This window comes from Heloderma suspectum, chromosome 5 (assembly GCF_057233095.1).
Source record: "Heloderma suspectum isolate Gila_16-S chromosome 5, 16-S_ref, whole genome shotgun sequence".
In the NCBI taxonomy this organism is placed as follows: domain Eukaryota; kingdom Metazoa; phylum Chordata; class Lepidosauria; order Squamata; family Helodermatidae; genus Heloderma; species Heloderma suspectum.
The window spans coordinates 1,674,023-1,697,343 of NC_139462.1; the positions used below are offsets into that span (position 1 = coordinate 1,674,023).

General features: G+C 52.8%; 1 protein-coding gene and 1 long non-coding RNA gene across 2 annotated transcripts; one reads left to right on the top strand and one right to left on the bottom strand.

The window, feature by feature from the left end:
• Window positions 1-128: 128 nt before the first annotated feature.
• On the bottom strand, window positions 129-7,437 carry DOK1 (docking protein 1). The gene is made up of 5 exons (XM_084855126.1): window positions 7,283-7,437; window positions 3,337-3,633; window positions 2,825-2,921; window positions 2,452-2,624; window positions 129-1,993 (listed from the first exon to the last, which is right to left on the bottom strand). Exons 1-5 carry the CDS (start codon window positions 7,352-7,354, stop codon window positions 890-892), a joined length of 1,743 nt encoding a protein of 580 aa, XP_084711252.1. The 5' UTR covers window positions 7,355-7,437; the 3' UTR covers window positions 129-889.
• Window positions 7,438-7,525: 88 nt separating this feature from the next.
• On the top strand, window positions 7,526-18,650 carry LOC146343475 (uncharacterized). The gene is made up of 3 exons (XR_014791900.1): window positions 7,526-7,740; window positions 10,700-10,872; window positions 18,092-18,650. It is a non-coding gene; the product is annotated as an uncharacterized LOC146343475 (long non-coding RNA).
• The last annotated feature ends 4,671 nt before the right edge of the window (window positions 18,651-23,321 follow it).

Below are 23,321 nucleotides of genomic sequence, written 5' to 3' on the forward strand. Positions count from 1 at the left end.
GGCCTCGGGGGTCCCACTTAAGCAACCCTGCTGCTGCCGCCACTGCCAGGAACTACAGCAGCTTTGCTATCCAGGCAGTTGCTCTCTCCTACTCTCGTCCCCAAAGAAACAGATGGGGTACAAGCGGCCATGATTTAAATGCATTGTTTACTCAGATGGCAGCACGGGGTGAGCTTGCTGAGGCCACAGAAAGCACTGAAGGAAGAAGATCTCGCAGCCCCTTCTGGATTCTCTAGTGACAACAGACACAGGGAAGGTGTAGCTCAGTGGTAGAGCTCGTGCTTGGCAGGCAGAATGTCCCAGGTTCAGTCCCCTGTGGCCTCTCCTACCAGGGCTGGAAAACTCCTGCCTGAAATCCTGGAGGAAGAGCCATTGCTGCCAGTCACTGACAACAATCCTGGGCTAGATGGACCCAGGGTCTGGCCCAGTCCAAGGCAGCTTCCTATGTCCCCATGCCTTGGAAGCCCCATGGGGGGGAGCCACTGAGGAGCAGGGCAGGCCTACTCCTGCCCCCCCCCCCCGCTGCACCTACTCAGAATCACTCCCAGCACAGATTCTAAAGGCAAGCAGAGTTCTGTGCAGGGCTTCGGCGTTCCCTGTGTGCCCCAGGCAGCATAGCCCTGAGCAACCAGGAGCCAGGGTGATGCCCCTCCCCTCCCACCACATGCAATTCCAGTAGAAGGCCCAGCTTTAATATCAAAATAAACTTCTCTAGAAAAATGTCTCCCACAGCACATCCTGCCATCTGCAGGGGGGCTGTGTGTGTCAAGAAGCCTGGCTGTGCTTGAGTGACAGAGTGAGGCTGAACACCCTGCTGGCCCAAAGCTGGCCTCCTCCAGTTTCTCAGGACCCCACGACCACAAGATTCCCCTCCGGCTCCAGGCTGCCCTCAGATCTCACCCAGGTCTTCATACACAGAGGCTGGCCGGCTTGCGTCCACAGACTGCTCGTGCCCGGAATGGCCGGCTGGGACCAGTGGCAGCTTCAGCACACGGCTGTAGATGGGCTCCTCTTCCTCCCCCCCCTCGTTGTTGTTGTTGTTGCTGCTGTTGCTGGAACCGCCCTTGGGCCCGTCCCGGTCAGGCACGGAGGGTGCCCGGGGTGTGCTGGAGCTGCCCAGCTGAGGGGACTTCTTGTAGGCTCGGGGGGGCTTTGGGGCAGGGCAGGGCTTCGGAGCTTTGAGCCCGACATTCTGGTGGAAGGCAGGCACTGCGTACTCTCCGGCCCCAGGGAGGTAAGGCAGTTCATAGCCTGCTTGGCTCTCCCTGCCCTGCGTCCGCCAGGCCTCACAAGGGAGACGGGCCTCGTCGTAGATGGCGGCTGGGGCTGGGGCGGGCCACGGGGCCCGGCCTTCTGGTTCATCATAGATATGCACCTTGCTGCGCTGGGGTCCCTGGCAGCTGCTGGTTCCAGGCCCCACTTGCTCGTAGAGTAGCCGGGTGCCCTGGGACTGAGGCTCTTCCTTTCCTCCCCCACCCTCACGCCTGCTGTCCACAGGGTCAGCGTAGAGGGTGTCTGGCCTGGGCCGGGAGCCCTTCAGCGCATCCAAGGGCTCTGAGTAGACGGCTGTGTCCTTGCAGGGCAGCAGCTGGCAAGGCATCCCAGGAAGTGGCGACCGCGGGGGCGTGCTGGGCCACTGCGCCAGAGGCTCCCGCAGGCTCTGCCCCTTTGGGAGCGGGGGCCCAGCCGCCTCCTCCTCCTCCACAGCAAAGCTGAGCTTGGCAGTCAGTGCGGCTCTGGGTGCCCATCTCTCCGGACCAGGGCCCTCGCCCTCCCGGCTGAGCACGTTGGTGATGGTGCTTTGGATCTGGGCCACACCGGAGGCCTCCAAGTCCAAGGAGCTGCTGCTCTGCCGGTTCTCTTCCACCTGGGCCTTTTGAGCCTGGATTGCGGCCTCCACAACATGGAAAATCTCGTTCCCCTGCTTGGTCTCGAAGGTGAAGTTGCCAGCGCCAGATTCACAGCGCCTGCCGGCTTCAAAGGAGAACATCACCTGCAAGGCAGCAGTTGCACTGAGTTCTGTCCAGACTGTCTCAGGGCCAAGTTGGAGGTGGCACACAAGAGCCGCCCCCAACACACACACGCACCCCTACGTTTGCCCACTAACAAGCAGGGGAAGAACGAACCTGGTCCCTGGTGAGCCCAGCCCGTGCATCAGCCGTTCCAACTTCCTCTGGTTTTGAGGGAGAGCAGAAACTTGCCAGTCTCTCTGTAACTATTCCCACTAGCAAGGTCACTGCTGAGCTTGCTATTTAGTCCTTCAGCGCAACGTGCTGGAAGACCACCGCACCCGGACCTGTGCCCCAGCCCGACCCCACCTTTGCCAGCTCCCAGGATGGGGTCTTGGCAGGCAGGCAGGCAGGCCTCCGCACCCACGTCCCCAGCAATCCCTCTTACCCTCATCTCTCTCACACACACACAGACACCCTCTTCTTGCCCAACTGCACCCACCTTGTCCCGGCCATATCTGCGGAGGAGGCGATAGGGCCAAGTGTAGAGCGGCAGGTTTGAGTGGGGGTCTCCGAGGATGAGGCTGTCCCGAGAGGCCTTCAGCACGTACACCCCTTGCAGCTTGCAACGCTCGGCTGCCTCCGTCTTCTGCACCGTCACCCAGAACTCGCTCACTGCGGGAAAGGGGGAGAGCTGGCACAGGAGCCTCCCAGAGCCCATCGTTCCCCCCAACAAGCTGTGACAGGAGGCCCACTTCCCGTCTGCTCTGTGCAGCCGGGTCTCCTGGTGGCATCCCCTCCCACCACCACGCCCCTGGGACTGCTTGGAATGCTCAAGGTTGGGGGGCTGGTCATGCCTGCCACAGCGCTCCTACCTTCCTCTCGCGAGTAATAAATGGAATTCATGGCCATTTCCAGGACCCGCTCTCCACCTTGCTCAGCAGAAGGCTGGCCTGCTTTGCCAGGGCTGCCCTGCAGTGAGATGTGAAAGTGTCTGAGACCGCAACCCTTGACCGAAGAAAGCAGGGGGTCACTCAACAGCATCCCCCTTTCCACCCCCTTCAACTAGCAAAACCCCAAGAGAACATTCTAGGGTCAGAGGCTATGGATGATGGTTCTCAATTCTGGTGCCAAGAGCTAGAAAAACAGCAAAGGGTGAGAGAGGACCATGGGGCTTCACTGCATGCATGCCTCCCCGTTGCCCCCACAGAGTGCTGCCCTCCTCAACACAAACTGCCGAGAGCCAAAGCGTGAAATGGGGCACTGCCTCCCACGACCCAAGGCAGACCAATTCCAGATCCTCCAATCCCTGCTGAGGATCACCATCCATTCCTGCCACCCCCACCCCCCAGGAAGGCCTCATGAGCACTGCTCCCAGCCCGCTCACCAGGAAGGCTGTCTCACAGAGCCTGGCCACCCACTCGGCTGCTTCCTGGGGTTCCGCAGCAAAGACGTAGGTGCGCTCGCTGGTCTCGAGGCGGAAGGCGGAGAGGCCCTCCTTGGAGCTGCAATCTGGCGCGGGAGCCACACTCACGCAGTCCGCCAGCCGCACGATCTTCTTGTCGATGCGCTTGGTGCAGACTCTGTCGGCCGCCGTGGCCCCCTCCTTGCAGTCAAAGAACTCCAAGCGGGCCACGCCATGGGGGCTGGCCGGGTACAGCACAAACCAGCTCTTCTTCCATCGCTGCAAGCAGACGTGGTATGTAAAAGCAGAAGGGGAACTGGAAGGGATCCTGCACAGCCCATTCTTCCAAAACCACCTTCACCCTCAAGTGGTGATCACTTATGCAATCAGGGCAAAGGCTGGAGCTGGGGAAAGAGGCCCTGGACACTCAGGGGCTCTTTGTTCTCTTGGCCCACACATCAGAGCCACGGCAGGCACCTCCCAGCAAAGAGGCCTGCAAGAGAAGCCCTCACACGCTGGGTGGTCAGTGGACAGATGCCCCCCTTGCTTTTGGCATGGCTGCTTAGCTGGATATTTTGTGTGTCTTTCTTCTCAGTTCATTCTTTCGGATGAGGAGAAAACTGCCTTCCTCCCTGAATTGGGGTGCTGCTCCCGATGGCTCTATGCTACCTCCAGTATCAGACGCAGTGTGCCTATGTACACCAGTTCCTGGGGAACGGGCGGGAGGGTGCTGTTGCACTCATGTCCTGCTTGTGGGTGGGCCACTATGTGAACAGAATGCTGGACAAGAAGGGGCCTGGCTCTGATCCAGCATGGCTCTTCTTATGAATTACATATTTCAGTTCTTGTGCACTATTTGGGGGGCCTCAGGGGGATAAATACTATAAAAACAAATGTTGACTTACCTCCCTGCAGGAAAACCTAAAGGGGATCTACACCTATCCCCTTCACAGACTGTTCTATTCATGATGATGGGGGACCACCATCCTGTTGTCGCCTTGACAAACATGGAGGGACAGGGAACTGGTGCTGATCCTGCCTGCCTTTTTCCTCCCCTCCCGCCTTTCTTTCCCAGGGGAAGTGGGCAAGGTGTTAAAGTCAGCTTCGTCTCAAGCCTCCAGCAGCCCTTCCCACGGGCTCCCCTCTGGTTGCCAGCGTATGGGCTAGACCAGCCTTGACCAGACCAGGTGGGAACGTTGCGAGCTGCAGTCCCGTACACCTGGTGGGGGGAGGTGCAGGCTAGGGAAGCCTGGTCTAGCCTACTGACTCTGCCCGCAGGCAAGGCCAGGCCGAGCCACCAGCCCTGGCAGCCCCCTCCATGGCAGGGCACCGCCCCCTTCTGCTGGGCTTTTCATGGGGCACACTCGGATCCTGCCAGGACACTGTTGGCTGCATTCCTCGGGTCAGGCTGGATAATTAATGTTGGCCTCTGGTCGCTGTGGTTCAGTAGGCTGTCCAAGGCAGCTGCTGTGTAGTCTGGTCACTGGTCCAGAAGGCTGTGGGGACGGATGCTTCTAGGGCAGAGGGCTGAAGGGCACACTGCAGCTCACCCTTCCCCCATGTGGTCCCCTCCAGGTCCTTTGGACTTTAATTCTCGTCAGCCCCAACCAGCATGGCCAATGCTGGGGAATGCTGGGGGCTGTAGTCTAAAGCGTCTGGACGGCCCCCGGATGGTGAAGCTGCTGCAGTTCCATGGGTAGACAGGCAGCAACGCTCGAGGCAGCAAATTCCCCACACAGTGGTATCACAGGAAGAATGCGATGTGGGGCCCAGGGGGGTTGCGAGGGCTCGTTTAGTGCGCTGAGGTCCCAGCAGAGTCTGTACACTTGGTTGGGCCCTCCAAGAGGAGGCTGCAGCATCTCAAAGAGCTGAAGTGTTTTTCCTCCAAACAAAACTATCCCAGTGAATTCATCTTTTATATGGGGGGGGGGGAGTTGAGGCGAGCAAGATGAAAGCAAGCCAAACCCACAAGCTCAGTGAGAGCCAACAGGACAAGCGAAGCTGTTGCTCACAGAAGAGTTTCCTTAAGAGGAAGGAAGTTGGATTCCCGCTCCAAGCGTGGTCTAACCTGGCCTGTGCCCTAGCAGAAATGAATAAAGCCAAGTGTGGAGACTGCCCTGGTGGGAGTTCATGGGACACACAAGGCAGATTTCCCCATTTGTGCTCATGTCTGACAAGTCAGCAGGTGAAGCCCTGGGCCAGGATTTCAATAACGTCCCAAGCCTGTTATAAGATCCTCAGATTTGGAAAAGATGCCACAACTGGCTCTCAGTAACTGGGCACAAGTCTAAAAGTTAATTGGCTGTCCACTAGTGTCCACTATCTAGGGGAGGAGAGGTCCCCTTCTGCATGGTCCAAAGTCAGATTCCCCTGTGGGCCCCTGCACCAGCCAAACTGGCTCCCTCCATTAACAATGCATGCAGTTTGTTGGGAATCTAGGATTACAAACTTCCCTCATTAAAAGGGCCCCAGAAAATACATGAAAAATTAAGACGCCAGTTCTGGGTCTCACTGCAGCTGCCCAAACCTACCATCCTAGCTTGCTTAACGAAGGGAAAGACTAGGGAGAGCACCCCCACAGTGTGGCTGAAGAACAGGCTGCGTTTCAGGGGGACAAAGGCCCTGCCTTGTTCAGCATTTGTAAGCAAGAGTGCAACTCTACAGCCCAGGGAGGGCAGAGAGAGAGGCCAGAACGCCCCTCCCGGGGAACCTTCTGTGGCCGGTTCATCTCTGATGGAGCAGGGAGATGTGCTGGGGCTGAGCCAGGGAGCACCCTTTCAGTCCCCAGCCGTCCCCCAAAGCAGCGACAGATCTACACTAGCCCAGAAGCTCATGTAGATGAATTCCCTCCCATGGAAACCACACACCCCTGTGGGTGGGGAGAGAAACCAAGAATCCCCCCCTTCTGCCCAGCTGGCGCAAGCCTGGCAGGGCAGTAGATACAGTGGGTTGTCCGCCTGCGGATCTCCTCAATGCAGCAGGTCGTAGGATTGCTGTGTAAGTGAATGGAAAAACCAGAAAGAGCAGCAACCCATGGGATGCGCTGGCTGAGTACCGGCGTGCCACTTGAGGACCAGGGGCAAACTATGGGAGAAACGCCAACGTTCACGTGAGGCCCTCAGTTTAATTCAAAGTCTGGATATTGACCCACAACCGAAAGTCCGCACGGAGCTGCGTGGAAAGCCCACAACTGGGGACGCACCCACACCCGCCAGAGCGGGAGGCAGGCTGGCTGGCTTCGCGGCCCCTTCGGTGTTTTTCACCGCTGCGTGAGCCTAGCCACTCAAGGCCCCCCTTCCTCCTGCCGCCCTTCGAAGCGGGGCGCCACCCGGGTCCTGCCCGCACAAAGCGCCCAGCCCGCCTCGCGGCGCTGAGGCCAGCACACCAGCGGCAGAGGCGGCATGCGGGCTGGGCGCAGGCCTGCACGCTCTGCGATGGGCACGTCCGGGGGGCAGCCTCGGCCGAGGTTCCGGCTCGTCCGCGGGAGCCAGAACGGGCCCGCGGAGCGTCTCGCGCAGGGGGCGCGTGGGGAGTCTGGCGGGCCCGCTGCTGCCTGCGGAGGGGCGCCCTTTTGCGGCGGAGCGGCTTACACGCGACCCGGGGCTCGTCTAGTTCGTTGCGGCTGTTGTTACTCGAAACTGTCCGGGACCCGCCGGGCTAAAGCGCGCGCGGGAGGGGGCGCAACGGCGACGCCGTGGCGAGTTCCACCTCCGGAAGCGCCGGGCTCGTTGCAAAGCCAGCGGCATCGGCCGCCCCCGGCCGGCCGCCCCCGGGCCGCCCAGCACAGATCGCCCCCCGGGTCCCTCCCTCGGCCCCCAGCGCCTCCGTGCCCCCCTCCCGAAACGGCGGCGGCGGCGTCCGCCCTTTCACAGCTCCGGCAGCCCAACTTCCCCATGGCCGAAGGCGGGACCGAGCCAGCCGCGCCTACCTTGGCCCCGAGGCGCAGCCCCCCCGGCGGCTGCTGGAGCAGGAGCGGCCCCGCCTTGACCGGGGGGTCCATTCGGGCGAGGCCCGCGAGGAAGCGCGACGCAGAGGAAGCGAAGCGGAGCCACTCCGGATCCGCCGGTGCCGCCACTTCGGAAGGGGGCGGGGCTCCCTCGAGGGCGCGGCCCCAGGCCCTGGCCCCGCCCTCGCCAAGGAGGAAGAGGGGGAGGGGCAAGGAGGGGCCGCCGCGGCTCCGCTCGGGAGAGTCCGTGCCCGGGCGGAGCCGGCCGGCCGGCCGGCCGCCCCCGAGCACATGCAGAGTGCCTCGCTCTTGGGCGGGTGCTTGGAGCCGGGAGGCGGCGGTGGGCGGTGGGCGGTGGGCGGTGGGCGGAAAGCCGGAGTTACGAGCCCCCGCCTCCACCTCCGCTACTCAACATCAGCCCCCCTTTCGGCAGCATGGAGGTATTCGTGCCGGCCTACCTGACAGGGCTGTTGTAAGGGCCACGGGCTTCATGCAGGTCGAACGTTTGGAACGCTCTGAAAGTGCAGCAGCCGGCGGGACTTGCGGCGAGCCCTTGCGGGGCAACCTCGCCCCGTAACGCTGGGGGCTGAGCAGCAGGCGCCCGGGTCGAACCCGCCTTCCTCGGTCCCCAGGTGGCCTCGCCCGCTCCGCTGCGCCCCCCGGCTGAGCCGCGCCTCCCCGGCGGCGGAGCTCCTGTCAGGAGGCGCTTTCCTTAGGCCCCGCCGCCGCCGCCTCTCCTTTCCCTTCCCTGGCCTGCAGTCGGCCCGGACTGCGCCCAGCCCGGGGCCACAGGGAAGGTGCCCTGCCGCGGCAGCGAGGATCTCCTCTGCGGAGGGCTCGCGGGCCGGACGGGGGGCCGGGCCGGGCGCCGAGCGGCACCGAATCCGCGCCCCGACAGGACGATGCGGGGCGGCCCCCGCGCGCTCGGAAGTGTCTTCGCCGGCCAGGGCGGCCGCGCTGTGGACGGAACCTGACGCCCCGGAGGCGGGCTGCGCGCGTCCTCCGGGGCTTTGGCCTCCGGCTCCCGGCACCCTCGCCGCGGGCTGTGCCGAGTCGACCGGCGCTGCGGGCCCAAGCGCCTGGACGGCCGCCCGCGCCCCCGCCGCTCAGGCCCGCCCCGCCTCGGCCGCCCCTCGCGGCCGCGGCGCCCGGCGGCGCAGCAGGCCCCTGCCCAGCCCTGGGGCCCGTCCGCGCGGCGCCCTGCGCCGCTCTACCCCGGCCGCCTTGGCCTGCCCGCGGGCAGCCCGCTCCGAGGCCCCGCTCAGCCGTAAAGCTCGCGAGCTGCCGTGCGCCAGGCCCGCCTCTCAGGGCAGCCGGCAGCCCCCGAGGTGAGCCAGGAGCCGGGCGGCCCCCGTGCGTCAGCCCGGCCCCGGGCCAGACAAGTCGGATGCCGGTGTGCATAGCGTGTTTGATTTATAGGCGCACATTTAGAAATGTCCGTTATTTAAATAGGAATACAAGACCTCTCGCCACGGGGAGATCCTGTGGCCGGGTGGCCTGTGTGCCTGCTCAGTCTGCCGTCCAGGAGCCAAGGCTGGATGGGCAACTGCACGGCCTCCTTGCGGCTCTTTGACTTCAGAGCAGACTTAGGCTGGGCAGCCCATCAAATAGAGGGCACCTTCAAATGGAGGTGCCAGCTCTCCAAAATAGAGGACTGGCCTCTGTAAAGTAGGGGGCCTGACCACCCTGGTGCCGTGGGGCAAGCGAGGTAGGGCCGCAGAATAACCAGAGACACAGGAACCTCTGCCCGCCTGCCAGCACCCCCGCCTCCCCGACAAGGCTCACCAGGCACAGGGCCCCCTTTTATATGCCTTCCTGCCCAGGAGGATCCAGTGGCCACCCTGGGCGGCTGGAGTTAGGGCTCCTTCACACGGCACTTTTATCCTGCGATTGAGAATGCTCACTCACAGCAGTTTGCGGCCCTTTAGAGGACGCCGGGACCCTCCAGGGCGTCTCCCGCACTACAGGACCTTTATTCCGTTTTTAAATAGAGCAGAGAGAATGAGCTATCCAATCACCCCACTTGCGTTCTGCTAGAGTCCCCCCCGTGAAAAAGGAAAAGCGGCAAGAAGAGGAGCGAGATCCATGGAAGACGCAGAGAAGGGGGAGAAGGAGGGGGGAAAGGAAGCACACGCAGAGGGAGTCCGTTGTGATCCTGCATTTCAACCGGAAGCAGAAAGCACTGTTTTAAATGTGGGACTGTAGGCCGCAGTAGAGATGCTCATAGTCTGGAAGGTTCTTCCCTGAGAAGCTGCCAGCTGCAGTTCACGGGTTCGCCACATGGGGGAGCTGCACTTAGACCCAGCAGGTCCTGGGCGAGAGCGGCTGTGAGGGTCAGATGCGCACGTCAGAAGGCCTCGAGTCCCTAACAAAATACATTGGAACAGTACTAAAACAGGACACATTTTAATGCCACCTGATGAATACCAATTGGCAGCAACCCTGGTCGGGTCAGCTGCATCAAGAGAAGCCTAGAAATAATTTTAGATTAGGTGGATAGATAGACAAGGAGCTAAGCGCAGCAATCCAGAAGCCGAAGGGAAGGGAAGGGAAGGGGCCACCTTGGCCGGCACCTAAAAGGCAGCAAGGAAAGAGCCACCTGGGTGCCGGGGAGGAGGCCTGGCACTTCCCCACCAGAGGGGGGAGCTGCCTGGGGTGGGGCCCGTGGGACTGGAGGCAGTGGCATGATGAGTCCCTGGGCTAGAAGAAGGGGCAGCAGGCAGGGTGCCATTGTGATGGAACGTGTAACACAGAGGAGCACAGACTGGTGGGGGGGGACCTTCTGCATGCCCACTTTCTGGGGAACACATCATTGCCCCCCAGGACAGGCCTGAATTCTGGCTGCCTCAGCCTCTGGGGAGCGGCTCCCTGCAGCCTTATCTCACGCCATGGGGCTCGTGAGAGCAGAGGGGCCCAAGGATCCCAAGCCAGGCACCAAGGCCAGGAGGAGGCAGGGGGCTGGTGTCAGTGGCCCGCTGCTCCTCCGCCTGCCCGTGGCGCCAGCCAGCCAAGCCTCAGAGTTGTCCCCAGAACCTGGAAAAGGAGCTGGTCATGTCACAGTCATCTCTAGAGCACCTTGGATAGGGTGGCACCCCTGTGTGCCCACCACTTCATCCTTCCCTTGCAAAGGAAGCGAGGGGGGGCTCCCCCTTCCCCAGAGGAGAGCTGCTTGCAGGCCCTTGAGGGGCACCAAGCAGCAGCCCTGCTACCAAGGATGACTGCAGGCATGTCCCCATGATCATGACGGTTCCCTGTGCCGGGGTGCTTCCAGACAAGGCTTTTATCACCCCATCACCGACATCATTCATGGGATTTTATGGGGGCCCTGATGTCACTGTCTTCCATTCGTAACCCTCCCGTATTTTCCCTCCACTTCTTCCACCTTATTTTCTTTTTAAGAAGGTTGTGTCTACAATGCAGTAATACCATTTATCATTGGACAAATATAATGGTCTTGCCAGAGATGGTGCTTCAACCATGATTAGATCGCAGAAGGGATTTGTTGCTCTAATGAAGAATGAGATGGCACACCCAGACCAGCTGATGGTGTACCGCAGTATCATACACCAAGGGTAAGGTGACTGTGTTTTCAGGTATATCTATTTTATTACATTTATATTCCACTTTTCCTTCAGGAGCTAAAGACAGTGTATAGAATCTTCCCATGTTTATCCTCACAACAACCTTGTGAGGTAGGTTTGGCTGAGAGGTAGTGACTGGCCCAAGGTCAACCAGAGAAGAATGCGGGTTGTGGGGAAGAGATCATCTGGCAGAAAAATGTCTTGAGCTGGCACTGAAATGGAATAAAGGCTGCATGCGGGGAATAAGGAACTGGACAAGGAACTAGGTCTGCAAATAAGAAACCACTGATTTCAGCCTTGTCTGTTTTCTGGGAGACTTGGGGATTTATCAGCCTATTTCAAAATTGTCTTTGTGGATGAAGTGGCCATGAGGGCTGTTTCAGAACAACTGAAGCAGATTCTTTAGAGCAGGAGTGCACAACCTCTGGGGGTCGTGGAGGGGGGGCTGCATCCCTGCCTGATGCCACTGAATTTGCCACTGAAATTTGGCATGGTGGTGGCAAACACCCCTCCCCCCAGTGTGAGAATGTGCTTTAAAACAAGGTGTGTGAGGGACAATAGGGTGAGGTTTCTAAGGAAGAGGAAGAAAACAAGACAGACACATGGGGGAATCACATACACGAGCAAGATCATCAAGAAGCATCCAGAGCCTTTGGAGTTGTGCACTGATTCCAGGGCTCCCCATAGACCAGGGGTGAGTAACTTCCAGGGGCCACATTGCCCCCCTGGGTCCCCCGAGGGGCCACACACCTGCCTGCTCTGTGCTGCTGAATTTTGGTCGTGTGGCTGCAACAGAAATCTGAGGAAAACTGAATCCTTCGAAATGTGGATATACCGACACATGCTGAAAATATCGTGGACTGATTGAGTAACAAATGAGAACGCACTGTGCAGAGTAAGCAAACAAGCAGAATTGGTAAAGACCATCAAGAGAAGAAAGTTACAATACCTCGGTCGTATTATCCGAGGCGAAAAATACACCATATTCGAACTCATTATACAAGGGAAAATGGAAGGGAAAAGATCAATAAGAAGACGATAAACATCATGGTTAAAGAATCTGAGGGAATGGTTCAGCTGTACTTCTGTACAACTATTCAGAGCAGTGGTGTAAAAAATCAAAATAGCTGTAATGATGGCTGACCTCTGATAGGAGGCGGCACCTTAAGAAGAAGAAGGTGGCAGCAGCAGCACGGGAAAATAACCTCCTTTTCAAAGCCAAAAGCACAGTTTGCTACTGACATTTGGTGGCCACCACTTTTGGCTTTGAAAAGGAGGGAAGTTTTTCTCGCTGCCATGCCACCAAATTCCAGCAGCAGTTCAGTGGCATGGCGATGGCAGGGGCAGTGGGGATGCAAAAACGCCTCGGGGGCGCATGTTGCCCATCCCTGCCATAGACAATTATTCTGAACCACTGGAACAAAAACAGCTGTCCCAGGGTCCATAGAGCACGAGTGGCATCTGCTGGCTGCCCCAAGGAGACACGGTGGCGATTCCCTCCTGCAAGGGGCGGAGGCAGCTGTGTGCAGCCCAGACAAGCTGCCATGGGAGGTGTGTCGTCTCTCTGAGGTGCATCTCCACAATGTGATGGAAAGCTGGCCAAGATTCTTCAAGCCCCTGGCCATGATTATTCCTTCCTGCTGATCCATGTGGGAACAAATGATACTGCCCACGCCAGCTCTGAGCCTCTTGCAAAGCACAGGGGGCTCTGGGTGGGCAGGTGACAGACCTGCTGGCACCAGGAATGGTTTTGTCAGGCCTTCCTGTGCAAGGTCATGGCCTAGGAAGTGAAAGAAGACTGGAAGTGACTGACTGGACATGCAGATGAAAGGGCTGGATTCTTGGGCCATGCTATAAGTGTCTGTGATGAAGGAAGTCTGGCAGAAATGGGTTGCAATTCATGAGGGCTGGGAAGTTTAGCAGAAGTCTCGCAACCCTGATCAGGAGGACTTCTTCCACAGGAAAGTGATGAACCTCTAGATAAACCCTAGATTTTGGAGACAGGAGCATGAGTAAAGCTGGGACAGCCATGCAGGAACCCACTAATGTGAAAGAAAAACAGTAAGGGAGCAGTTGGGGTGGGGATCCCCAGAGTATGGGTGGGGGGAACCAGGATGAAGCTGGAATCTTAATCCAGGATTTGTGATTTAATAGGCATTACTGAAGCCTGGTTGGAGGAGATTTATGATTTGGATGTAGGGAAGGTGTAGAACTTACCAAAGGAATGGACCAAACAAGAAGGGAATATAGACAATTCATGATTCTGAGGAAAGGGGAAGCTTAGCGATGGGCACACTGGACTTAAGAAAGCTGACTTTTCAAAATCAAAATCAAAAATTTCAAAAGAATTCTTTTGGATTCTGGGACCACGGCCTATACTTCCTGGAAGATGGGCTGTTGGCAAGGGATGGGTTGCACCTCACAAAGGATGGGAAGAATGGGTTTGGCCACAGCACGAAGAGCTTCATCAGGAGGGCTTTAAACTGAATCATACGGGGAAGGGAGATGTAATGTTGGGGGTAACAATGGACATAGGCGCATGCACTGCAACGGAGAGAACAGCTCTAATAGCGCCCAATAATAGTCTTCAGACACATGTAGGAAGAAAGCCAGACTATGAAGCACGTGGTCTTCGATGTCTATACACTAATGCCCAGAGTATGGGAAACAAACAGAACGAACTTGAACTCTTAATACAGGAGGGAAATGATGACTTGATAGGGATAACTGAGACTTGGTGGGATGACTCCCATGAATGGAATACAGCAATTGAAGGATATAACTTGTTCAAAAAGAACAGGAGGAACAGAACGGGAGGTGGGGTTGCACTGTATGTGAAAAATACATATCTCTGCACAGAAATACAGGAGGATGAGCTTGGTAGCCCCACCGAGAGCATCTGGATCAAAATAAAAGGAGCAAAGAATAAAAGGAACCTGGTGGTCAGAGTCTACTACTGGCCACCCAATCAAGGAGAAGACGAGGATGAAACTTTTGAAAAGCAAATAGCCAATGTTTCAAGGAAGCATGATGTAGTAGCAATGGGGGACTTCAATTTCCCCGATATTTGTTGGGAGACAAATTCTGCAAAACATGGCCCCTCCAGGAAATTCCTGACTTGGGTGGTGGATAACTTCCTCCTACAGAAAGTAGAGGAAGGAACTAGAGGATCGGCTATCCTTGACTTGATCCTAACCAACAGAGATGACTTAGTGGATCAAGTAGCAGTTACAGGAACTCTGGGGGAAAGCGACCATGTTGTACTTGAGTTCTTGGCTCTAAGGGAAGCAAAAGCCGAGTGTAGTCAAACACGTACCCTGGATTTTAGGAAAGCTGATTTTAATAAACTCAGAACAATGATCAGGAAGGTCCCATGGCAAGCAGCTCTAACGAGAAAAGGAGTCCAAGATGGGTGGGAGCTTTTAAAAAAGGAAATTCTCAAGGCACAAACACAAGCAATTCCAACAAGAAGAAAAGGTGGAAGACAACAGAAGAAGCCAATGTGGCTTCACAAAAAGCTTAGGGATGACCTGAAAACAAAAAAGGACACATATAGGAAGTGGAAAGAAGGCCAAGTAACAAAGGAAGAGTACAGGCAGATAGCACAGAATTGCAGGGATGGCATCAGGAAGGCTAAAGCTGAGAATGAGCTGAGGTTAGCAAGGGATGTTAAAAACAACAAAAAGGCTTTCTTCAGCTACATTCATAGTAAAAGGCAGAGGAAAGAAATGGTGGTTCAGCTATTAAATAAGGATGGCAAAACGATAACAGATGACAAAGAAAAGGCAGAGGTGCTCAATTCCTACTTTGGCTCAGTCTTCTCCCAAAAGAGGGTCTATGACCCCCCTGGCAAAGGCGAAGTACTGGCTGAAGGGGCAGGATTGCAGCTTGAGATCGACAGGCATATGGTCAAGGAACACCTCATTACTTTGAATGAGTTCAAATCTCCAGGGCCGGATGAACTGCATCCTAGAGTCATAAAGGAACTGGCAGAAGAACTCTCAGAACCACTGTCTATTCTCTTTGAGAAATCATGGAGGACGGGGGAAGTGCCAGATGACTGGAGGAGGGCTAACGTTGTCCCTATCTTCAAAAAGGGTAAAAAGGAGGAACCTGGGAACTACAGACCAGTCAGTCTGACATCAATCCCTGGGAAAATTCTGGAGCAGATGACAACGCAATCCATCTGGAAGCACCTTGACAACAATGCCGTGATTACTCGAAGCCAACATGGATTTGTCAAAAACAAGTCCTGCCAGACAAATCTGATCTCATTTTTTGATCAAGTCACCTCCTTTGTAGACCGTGGGAATGCTGTAGACATCATATACCTCGACTTCAGCAAAGCTTTCAACAAAGTGCCCCATGATATCCTGATGAGCAAACTAGCTCCAAGTGGGCTAGATGAAACAACGATCCGGTGGATCCACAGTTGGCTACAGAATCGGACTCAAAGAGTGCTTATCAATGGGAACTTCTCAAACTGGGGAGAGGTAACGAGTGGGGTACTGCAGGGCTCAGTCCTGGGCCCAGTGCTCTTCAACATTTTTATGAATGACTTGGAGGAGGAGGTGCAGGGAATACTGATCAGATTTGCAGATGACACAAAATTGGGAGGGATAGCTAATACTTTGGAAGACAGAAACAAAATTCAAAGTGATCTGGATAGACTGGAGTGCTGGGCAAAAAACAACAGAATGACATTTAATAGGGATAAATGCCAAGTTCTGCACCTCGGAAAAAGAAACCAAATGCACAGTTACAAGATGGGGGGTACGTGGCTCAACCACACTACAAGCGAGAAGGATCTTGGAATTGTTGTCGATCACAAGCTGAATATGAGCCAACAGTGTGATGTGGCTGCAAAAAAGGCAAATGCTCTTTTGGGCTGCATTCATAGAAGCATAGCTCCCAAATCCCGGGAAGTACTAGTTCCCCTCTACTCAGCACTGGTTAGGCCTCATCTGGAGTACTGTGTCCAGTTCTGGGCACCACACTTTGAGAAGGATGCAGACAAGCTGGAGAGGGTTCAGAGGAGGGCAACAAAGATGATCAGGGGACTGGAAACAAAGCCCTATGAAGAGAGACTGAAAGAACTGGGCATGTTTAGCCTTGAGAAGACTGAGGGGAGATATGATAGCGCTCTTCAAGTCCTTGAAAGGTTGTCACAGAGAAGAAGGCCAGGATCTCTTCTCTCTCATCCCAGAGTGCAGGACACGGAATCATGGGCTCAAGTTACAGGAAGCCAGATTCCGGCTGAACATCAGGAAAAACTTCCTGACTGTAAGAGCAATACGACAATGGAACCAATGACCTGGGGAGGTGGTGGGCTCTCCCACACTGGAGGCCTTCAAGACGAGGCTGGACAGCCATTTGTCAGGGATGCTCTGACTTGGATTCTTGCATTGAGCAGGGGGTTGGACTAGAAGGCCTTGTAGGCCCCTTCCAACCCTACTTTTCTATGATTCTATTTAATAGCTGAACAACCATTTCTTTCCTCTGCCTTTTACTATGCACGTAGCTGAAGAAAGCCTTTTTGTTGTTTTTAGCATCCCTCGCTAACCTCAGCTCGTTCTCAGCTTTAGCCTTCCTGACGCCATCCCTGCAATTCTGTGCTACCTGCCTGTACTCTTCCTTTGTTACTTGGCCTTCTTTCCACTTCCTATATGTGTCCTTTTTTGTTTTCAGGTCATCCCTAAGCTTTTTATGAAGCCACATTGGCTTCTTTTGTTGTCTTTCACCTTTTCTTCTTGTTGGAATGGTTTGTAATTGTGCCTTGAGAATTTCCTTTTTTAAAAGCTCCCACCCATCTTGGACTCCTTTTCTCATTAGCGTCGCTTGCCATGTGACCTTCCAGAGCATTGTTCTGAGTTTATTAAAATGGGCTTTCCTAAAACCCAGGGTACAGGTTTGACTACGCTCTGCTTTTGCTTTCCTTATAACCAAGAACTCAAGTACAACATGGTCGCTTTCCCCCAGAGTTCCTGTAACTGCTACTTGATCCACTAAGTCATCTCTGTTGGTTAGGATCAAGTCAAGGATAGCCGATCCTCTAGTTCCTTCCTCTACTTTCTGTAGGAGGAAGTTATCCACCACCCAAGTCAGGAATTTCCTGGAGGGGCCATGTTTTGCAGAATTTGTCTCCCAACAAATATCGGGGAAATTGAAGTCCCCCATTGCTACTACATCATGCTTCCTTGAAACATTGGCTATTTGCTTTTCAAAAGTTTCATCCTCGTCTTCTCCTTGATTGGGTGGCCAGTAGTAGACTCTGACCACCAGGTTCCTTTTATTCTTTGCTCCTTTTATTTTGATCCAGATGCTCTCGGTGGGGCTACCAAGCTCATCCTCCTGTATTTCTGTGCAGAGATATGTATTTTTCACATACAGTGCAACCCCACCTCCCATTCTGTTCCTCCTGTTCTTTTTGAACAAGTTATATCCTTCAATTGCTGTATTCCATTCATGGGAGTCATCCCACCAAGTCTCAGTTATCCCTACCAAGTCATCATTTCCCTCCTGTATTAAGAGTTCAAGTTCGTTCTGTTTGTTTCCCATACTCTGGGCATTAGTGTATAGACATCGAAGACCACGTGCTTCATAGTCTGGCTTTCTTCCTACATGTGTCTGAAGACTATTATTTCTTCATGCTGTGGCCAAACACATTCTTCCCATCCTTTGTGAGGTGCAACCCATCCCTAGCCAACAGCCCATCTTCCCGGAAGTATAGTCCGTGGTCCCAGAATCCAAATCTCTCTCGTCGGCACCACCTTCGTAGCCAGTCATTCACCTGGACTATTTTTCGTTCCCTTTCTGTCCCTCTTCTACCTACTGGAAGGATGGATGAGAAAATTATCTGGGCCCCAAAGTTCTTGAGTTTCCTTCCCAAAGCTTCAAAGTCTGACGTGATCTCTTCGTAGCTCCGCTTGGCGGTATCATTTGTTCCCACATGGATGAGAAGACTGTCAGTGGGCTTTATGAGTGCAGGCAACCTTTCAGTCACGTCTCTAATCTGTCCTCCCGGGAGACAACATACTTGGCGAGTCCATGGGTCTTCGCGACATACTTGGGTCTCGATCCCACACAGCAAGGAGTCTCCCACTACTACCACTCTTCTCCTTGTTGTAGGCCTGGGTTTCATCGCCTCTGTTTGACCTTCAGCCTCTTGCTCAGCTCTCATGCAGGTTCCCCTGTGATTCTTCCTCTGCAGGCTGTCCTCCAGTCTCATCCGCAAGTACCTGGAATCGGTTCCACAGCTCCACTGCTTCCATTGGTGCAGAGTGGCGTCTAGTTCTTCTTCTCCTAACTGTCACCCTTTTCCAAGGAGTATCCTCTATTCCATTTTTCTTCACCTCAGCATTTCCCACTGCCTCATCTTGCTGTTGCTCTTCAAGCTTCTGGTCTGCCCTTTGCTGCTGTAGTTCCCCCATTCTGTCCAAGAACTCTTCGAGTTCTCTTATTCCCCGGAGGGTCGACAGTCGCCGCTCCAGTCCACTTACTTTTTCCTCCAGCAGCGTGATCAACTTGCACTTGTTGCAGGTGTAGGCCATGTTGTTCTCAGGCAAGAAAACAAACATGGCACACACCTTGCAGGTCACCACCACTGGAGAGTCTTGTCCTTCCATAGCCTCTTTTCCCTTTTTGTGTCTAGCTTTGTGATTGTTCTAGACTAGCCTGTGCCTGCTCCTCTACTCAGTAGAGGTTAAAAGCAGAGTCCCACTGGTGTGAAAGTGTGTGTTACAAGACAAATAAATGGAAAAAAGTTAGTTAAAATAAAAAATAAAAAAAATGGAAAAAAATGTTAGGGGCCTCCCCCTTGACCTCCCCTGCCGAACTCCCCTGGCCAACTCCTGTTTGCTCCCCCTGTTTGCTCGCTCTGTTCGCTCGCTCTCTGGGAGCTTGCCTGCTTCTGTAGTCCCTGGACCAGCTGGAGCAGCTTGCTCTGCTCTGCTCTGCTCAGCTGGGAGGCGGGAAACAGATGGCAAATAAGGATGGCAAAACGATAACAGATGACAAAGAAAAGGCAGAGGTGCTCAATTCGTACTTTGGCTCAGTCTTCTCCCAAAAGAGGGTGTATGACCCCCCTGGCGAAGGCGAAGTACAGGCTGAAGGGGCAGGAGTGCAGCTTGAGATCGATAGGCATATGGTCAAGGAACACCTAATTACTTTGAATGAGTTCAAATCTCCAGGGCCAGATTAACTGCATCCTAGAGTAATAAAGGAACTGGCAGAAGAACTCTCAGAACCGCTGTCTATTCTCTTTGAGAAATCATGGAGGATGGGGGAAGTGCCAGATGACTGGAGGAGGACTAACGTTGACCCTATCTTCAAAAAGGGTAAAAAGGAGGAACCTGGGAACTACAGACCAGTCAGTCTGACATCAATCCCAGGGAAAATTCTGGAGCAGATGATAAAGGAATCCATCTGGCAGCACCTTGACAACAATGCCGTTGTTGCAGAACCCAGAGTCAGAGAGACCACGGAGTGAAGGAAAAAGAGATTCTTTATTTAACGCGCGGGCTTAAGGCTGGAATCATTTCCAAAGAGCCAGAAGCCCCGATTTACATTAGCACATTGGTTTTATAGACATTGTGACACATATGAAACGGCTCCTCCTCCCCCTCCCGCATGGGGTTGCAATCCTCAACATTCTTCTCTTAGCACTATTGTTTATAATACAAGAACTGGGTTATAGGGTAGCCATGATAGGGAGAGAACAGAAGAGAACAGCAGAGAACAAGATATACAATTATATGACCTTTGACAAGATAAGGAATTCCTGTGTCTCGTCAGCTTACAACAATATATTCAAGGGAGAAAGAGCTCAGCAAGAACATGAAGCATGAGACTGCATGAGGCTACTTAGTCTGATCCCCGATATGGCTGCTACATTCCCCCCTTAAATGCATAATTTCTTTACAATTATAGCATTTCTGATAACCATACAAAGCTTTTTGTGACATACATATTACTTAGCCTCTTGTTGGGCTATTAGAGCGTAGAGGGCAGCAGTTTTACTAGCTGAGACATAAACCAGATTGGTTAAACGGCGCATAAGACAAGGAACGCAGAGACATAACAGAACTTTTATGAACAATACTGGTAGAATTAGGATGAACAATGCTTCAAGCTAGCTAAGATCTGGAAGCCAAGGGGTCAACTGATTGAGCTAATTGTTTTGTCTTATTGTTTTGTTAGCTACTATATTGTGCAGCTTGTTGATCTGTTCATCTACAGCATTGCCATTATCAGTTAAGTTAAAACAACAGAGCTTTTGGTGTGTCTCACAACTTAAATGATGAAGAAGGAAGAGGTAATCTATACCAGCTCTATTTTCTAGAACTGCACCTCTTAGATCACGCAACTCTTTATTTAACAATGACAATGCTCATGAGGTGGCATTTATGCTTTTGGCTAAGCTGCAAGCTAACCAGTTGTTCTTTAGACCATCAGCCAAGGCTAAACCTGGAACCCCAACTAGTGACATTGCTAAGGCCAATTTTTCTGAGTCAGAATATAACTGCACATGACTATTACAATTTTTAGTTAGTTGGAGTGCTCGAGGCTGCCGTTGACGGATTTTCTCGGGCTACAGGGGAAGAATTGGCACCAGTTCAATTGGCGGCTGAGGCAACATGGGTGGTTATCAGACAAGTTGGCAGGAATGAATGACCAAGTGCGGGAATTACATGTCTAAAACCATCCATGAGGCAAAAGTATGTGGGCATCATTAAAAGATATGTTTTGAATTTTATTACAGTGGAAGGGGGCCAGGGATAGCTTTGTATTTTCTGGAAAATTTTTTGACAATTAAGCATTTGTGCACACGTAGCATTTGTTTCAGCAATGATGGGGGTGCGTAGAGTGAACTCTGTAGGGGGTAGGATCTTTGCAACCATGCCCCAATTAGCATTTTGGGAATAAGTTAAACTTACACCATAAACTTTTAACATGGTATCTTTTTGAATTTTCTCAGGATGTCTACAGACAGGTATTAGGCAAGAGCTAATAAGCCTGTTTGCAGGTATACCTCTTGGCAAACAAAAATGTTTTATTTTCATGATGTTAGCCAGGTGAAGCCAGTAATTATCAGCAAATCACTGGGACAAACTTCTCCTTCCAGGGGCAGACCCCCCTTTTTGCACCTTATTAAGGAAACACAATGCAGCACTACTAACACTACAACACGCATGTTTGATCTTCTTTGGGATCTGACCGTACGCTGGGCAGCTATTCACCTGGCAAGCTGCAGTAGGGTCTAGTCCCCTTCTTCAATTCTCCAGTTGCAGGTCTGACCATACGCAGGGGGACAGTTTCCCGGTGTGTCCACAGTAAGGTCTAGCCTGAGTCTTCTTACTGCTTTTTCAGAATGATTTTTAAAGGATTTTCAGGATTTTTGTTTACAGTCTACTCTCCCCCTCTCGCTCTCTTGACTCGTGTCCAATGTATCCAGGGTTTAACTCCAGCTGCTTTCATAGCTGTGGGGGTGGAAAGTATGACAGTTTTCAGTCTTCTCTATCTGGGAGTCAAAGGGTTATTTTTTTCTCTTTAACTCATACTTTAACTCTTGGTTGGAAAGGATGAACTTCTGTGATGGGAATGGCTTATTTTCTAAGACAAAGCGACGCTGGGCTTGAAGAACTTTGCTCAGTGTTTGAACTTCTTGTTTAAGGCTAACGTTTGATTGCTTTTGATGCTGCTCCAGTGTCAATTATGAAGTCAATGTCACGGCCCCTCTCAAGCTGTCTCCCTCTTCGCCCATTCTGGCCCCTTTGGTTTTCTCCTTTGTGTATTTGATTTATTTTATTTGGGCATTCATGCCACTAATGTCCATCTTGTCCACACTCGGCACACTGGTTCTTTTTTAAGAATCTTCTGCCTCTGCCGGGTCTTCTTTTTTTTTCTTTCGTCCACGTCTTTTTGGGCCTCTGGGCTGAGGGAGGGGGGTATACTGGCGATAGGCATTTGAAAGACGCTCCAAGTACGCTCTGGGGCCTCGGTGGCACCTTGCAGCACTTTAGACACTTTGGTCATATTAATTGACTTCTTCATACCTGCTTTCATGGCTTCTAACAGCAGGGTTTGATACTGGGTGAGGCGCCCTAGCCGCACTTGTGTTTTGGGATTCCAGCGAGGGGGGGATTTATTTATAAGGAGACTTTATTGGGTAACTTACAGCACACAGGCATACTTAATGGTTGGATCAGACAGCTTCTCTGAACCACGAGCTATTGCGCTAAATGGGTTTTATACCATACATGTTACCCATAACACTAGCAAGCATTTTCAGCATAGGCTAGAAGTGTTTGGTTCTCAGGCACAGCTTCCTGTAAACAACTTCGCTTCCCAAAGTGCTTGATAACACTTTTTATTTATTAGTATGGGAAGACAAATTTTTTCTCTTTCTTTTGCTTTCTTTTTCTTTGCTGATCTGCCTGTATTGCAGATCATGTTTCAAACTTTTTATATAAAACTTTCTGCTCCATGCACCAGCCTTGTCTCTTTATTTGTCTTTTTCAAGTTAAACTTACTTAAACTTTTCTGCCTTACACTAGTCCCACTGACACACATTTGGGATAGGCTCTTCTTCTCCTTCTAGTTACATTTTCTTCATTTTAAAGAACTATTACATTATTGTGGCTACTTTACCCCAGGTAATAAGCTCTAGGCACAATCAGCTGCTTTTAATTTACCCTGGGGGCAACTATGGCCACGCTTCTTTTTTACAAATGTTTTTTCTTTGCCTTTTGCCTTTTCTTTTTCTCTCTTCTCTATCTGTCTTCTACTTTCTCTATTCCTTCTTTTCTATTTGCTTTTGTCTTTTCTCTTCGTCATCCATTGGGAACCACACTTAGTATCATTTGGAGTTGCAACTAACACTAATCTGCAAATATTACATATACTTTATGATATCTAAGAAATCATAAAATATACACAACAAACTTTTTCTGCAATTTAACACAATGAATGGAAAACACTTTTTGCATGGTAAGGCATGATGGAGCAGATCCAGCAATTATACTGCTCTTCTGGCTGAAAGCTCAGGGCTCATCAAAATCAAGGGACAGGCATACCCACACACACAAAGAGTTCTAGGTCACCATTTTTGCATCGGCAACTCTATGCTGCATGAGTTCTGGCAGAAGGAAATCTAAAAGTCACAGATCAAACTCAGCCTGCTGTACACTGAGCTGACTACAAACACAGACACATGGTCTACAGCGATGAGAGTTCAAGTTTATCCAAAGCTTCACAGCACTGTCCATGGCAAGTCTTTGACAATTTAAAATTTTAGTTCATGTGCAGAGTGTCTCTAAAAAGCCCAGACATTGACGGAGGCAAACAGAGAAGGCTCTGGGCAATGAAGATGCGATGTTTCCAGCAAAGGCTCTCTACTTTTGCATCAGTTTAAAAAGGGAAAGTGTGGCCCTACACCCCTT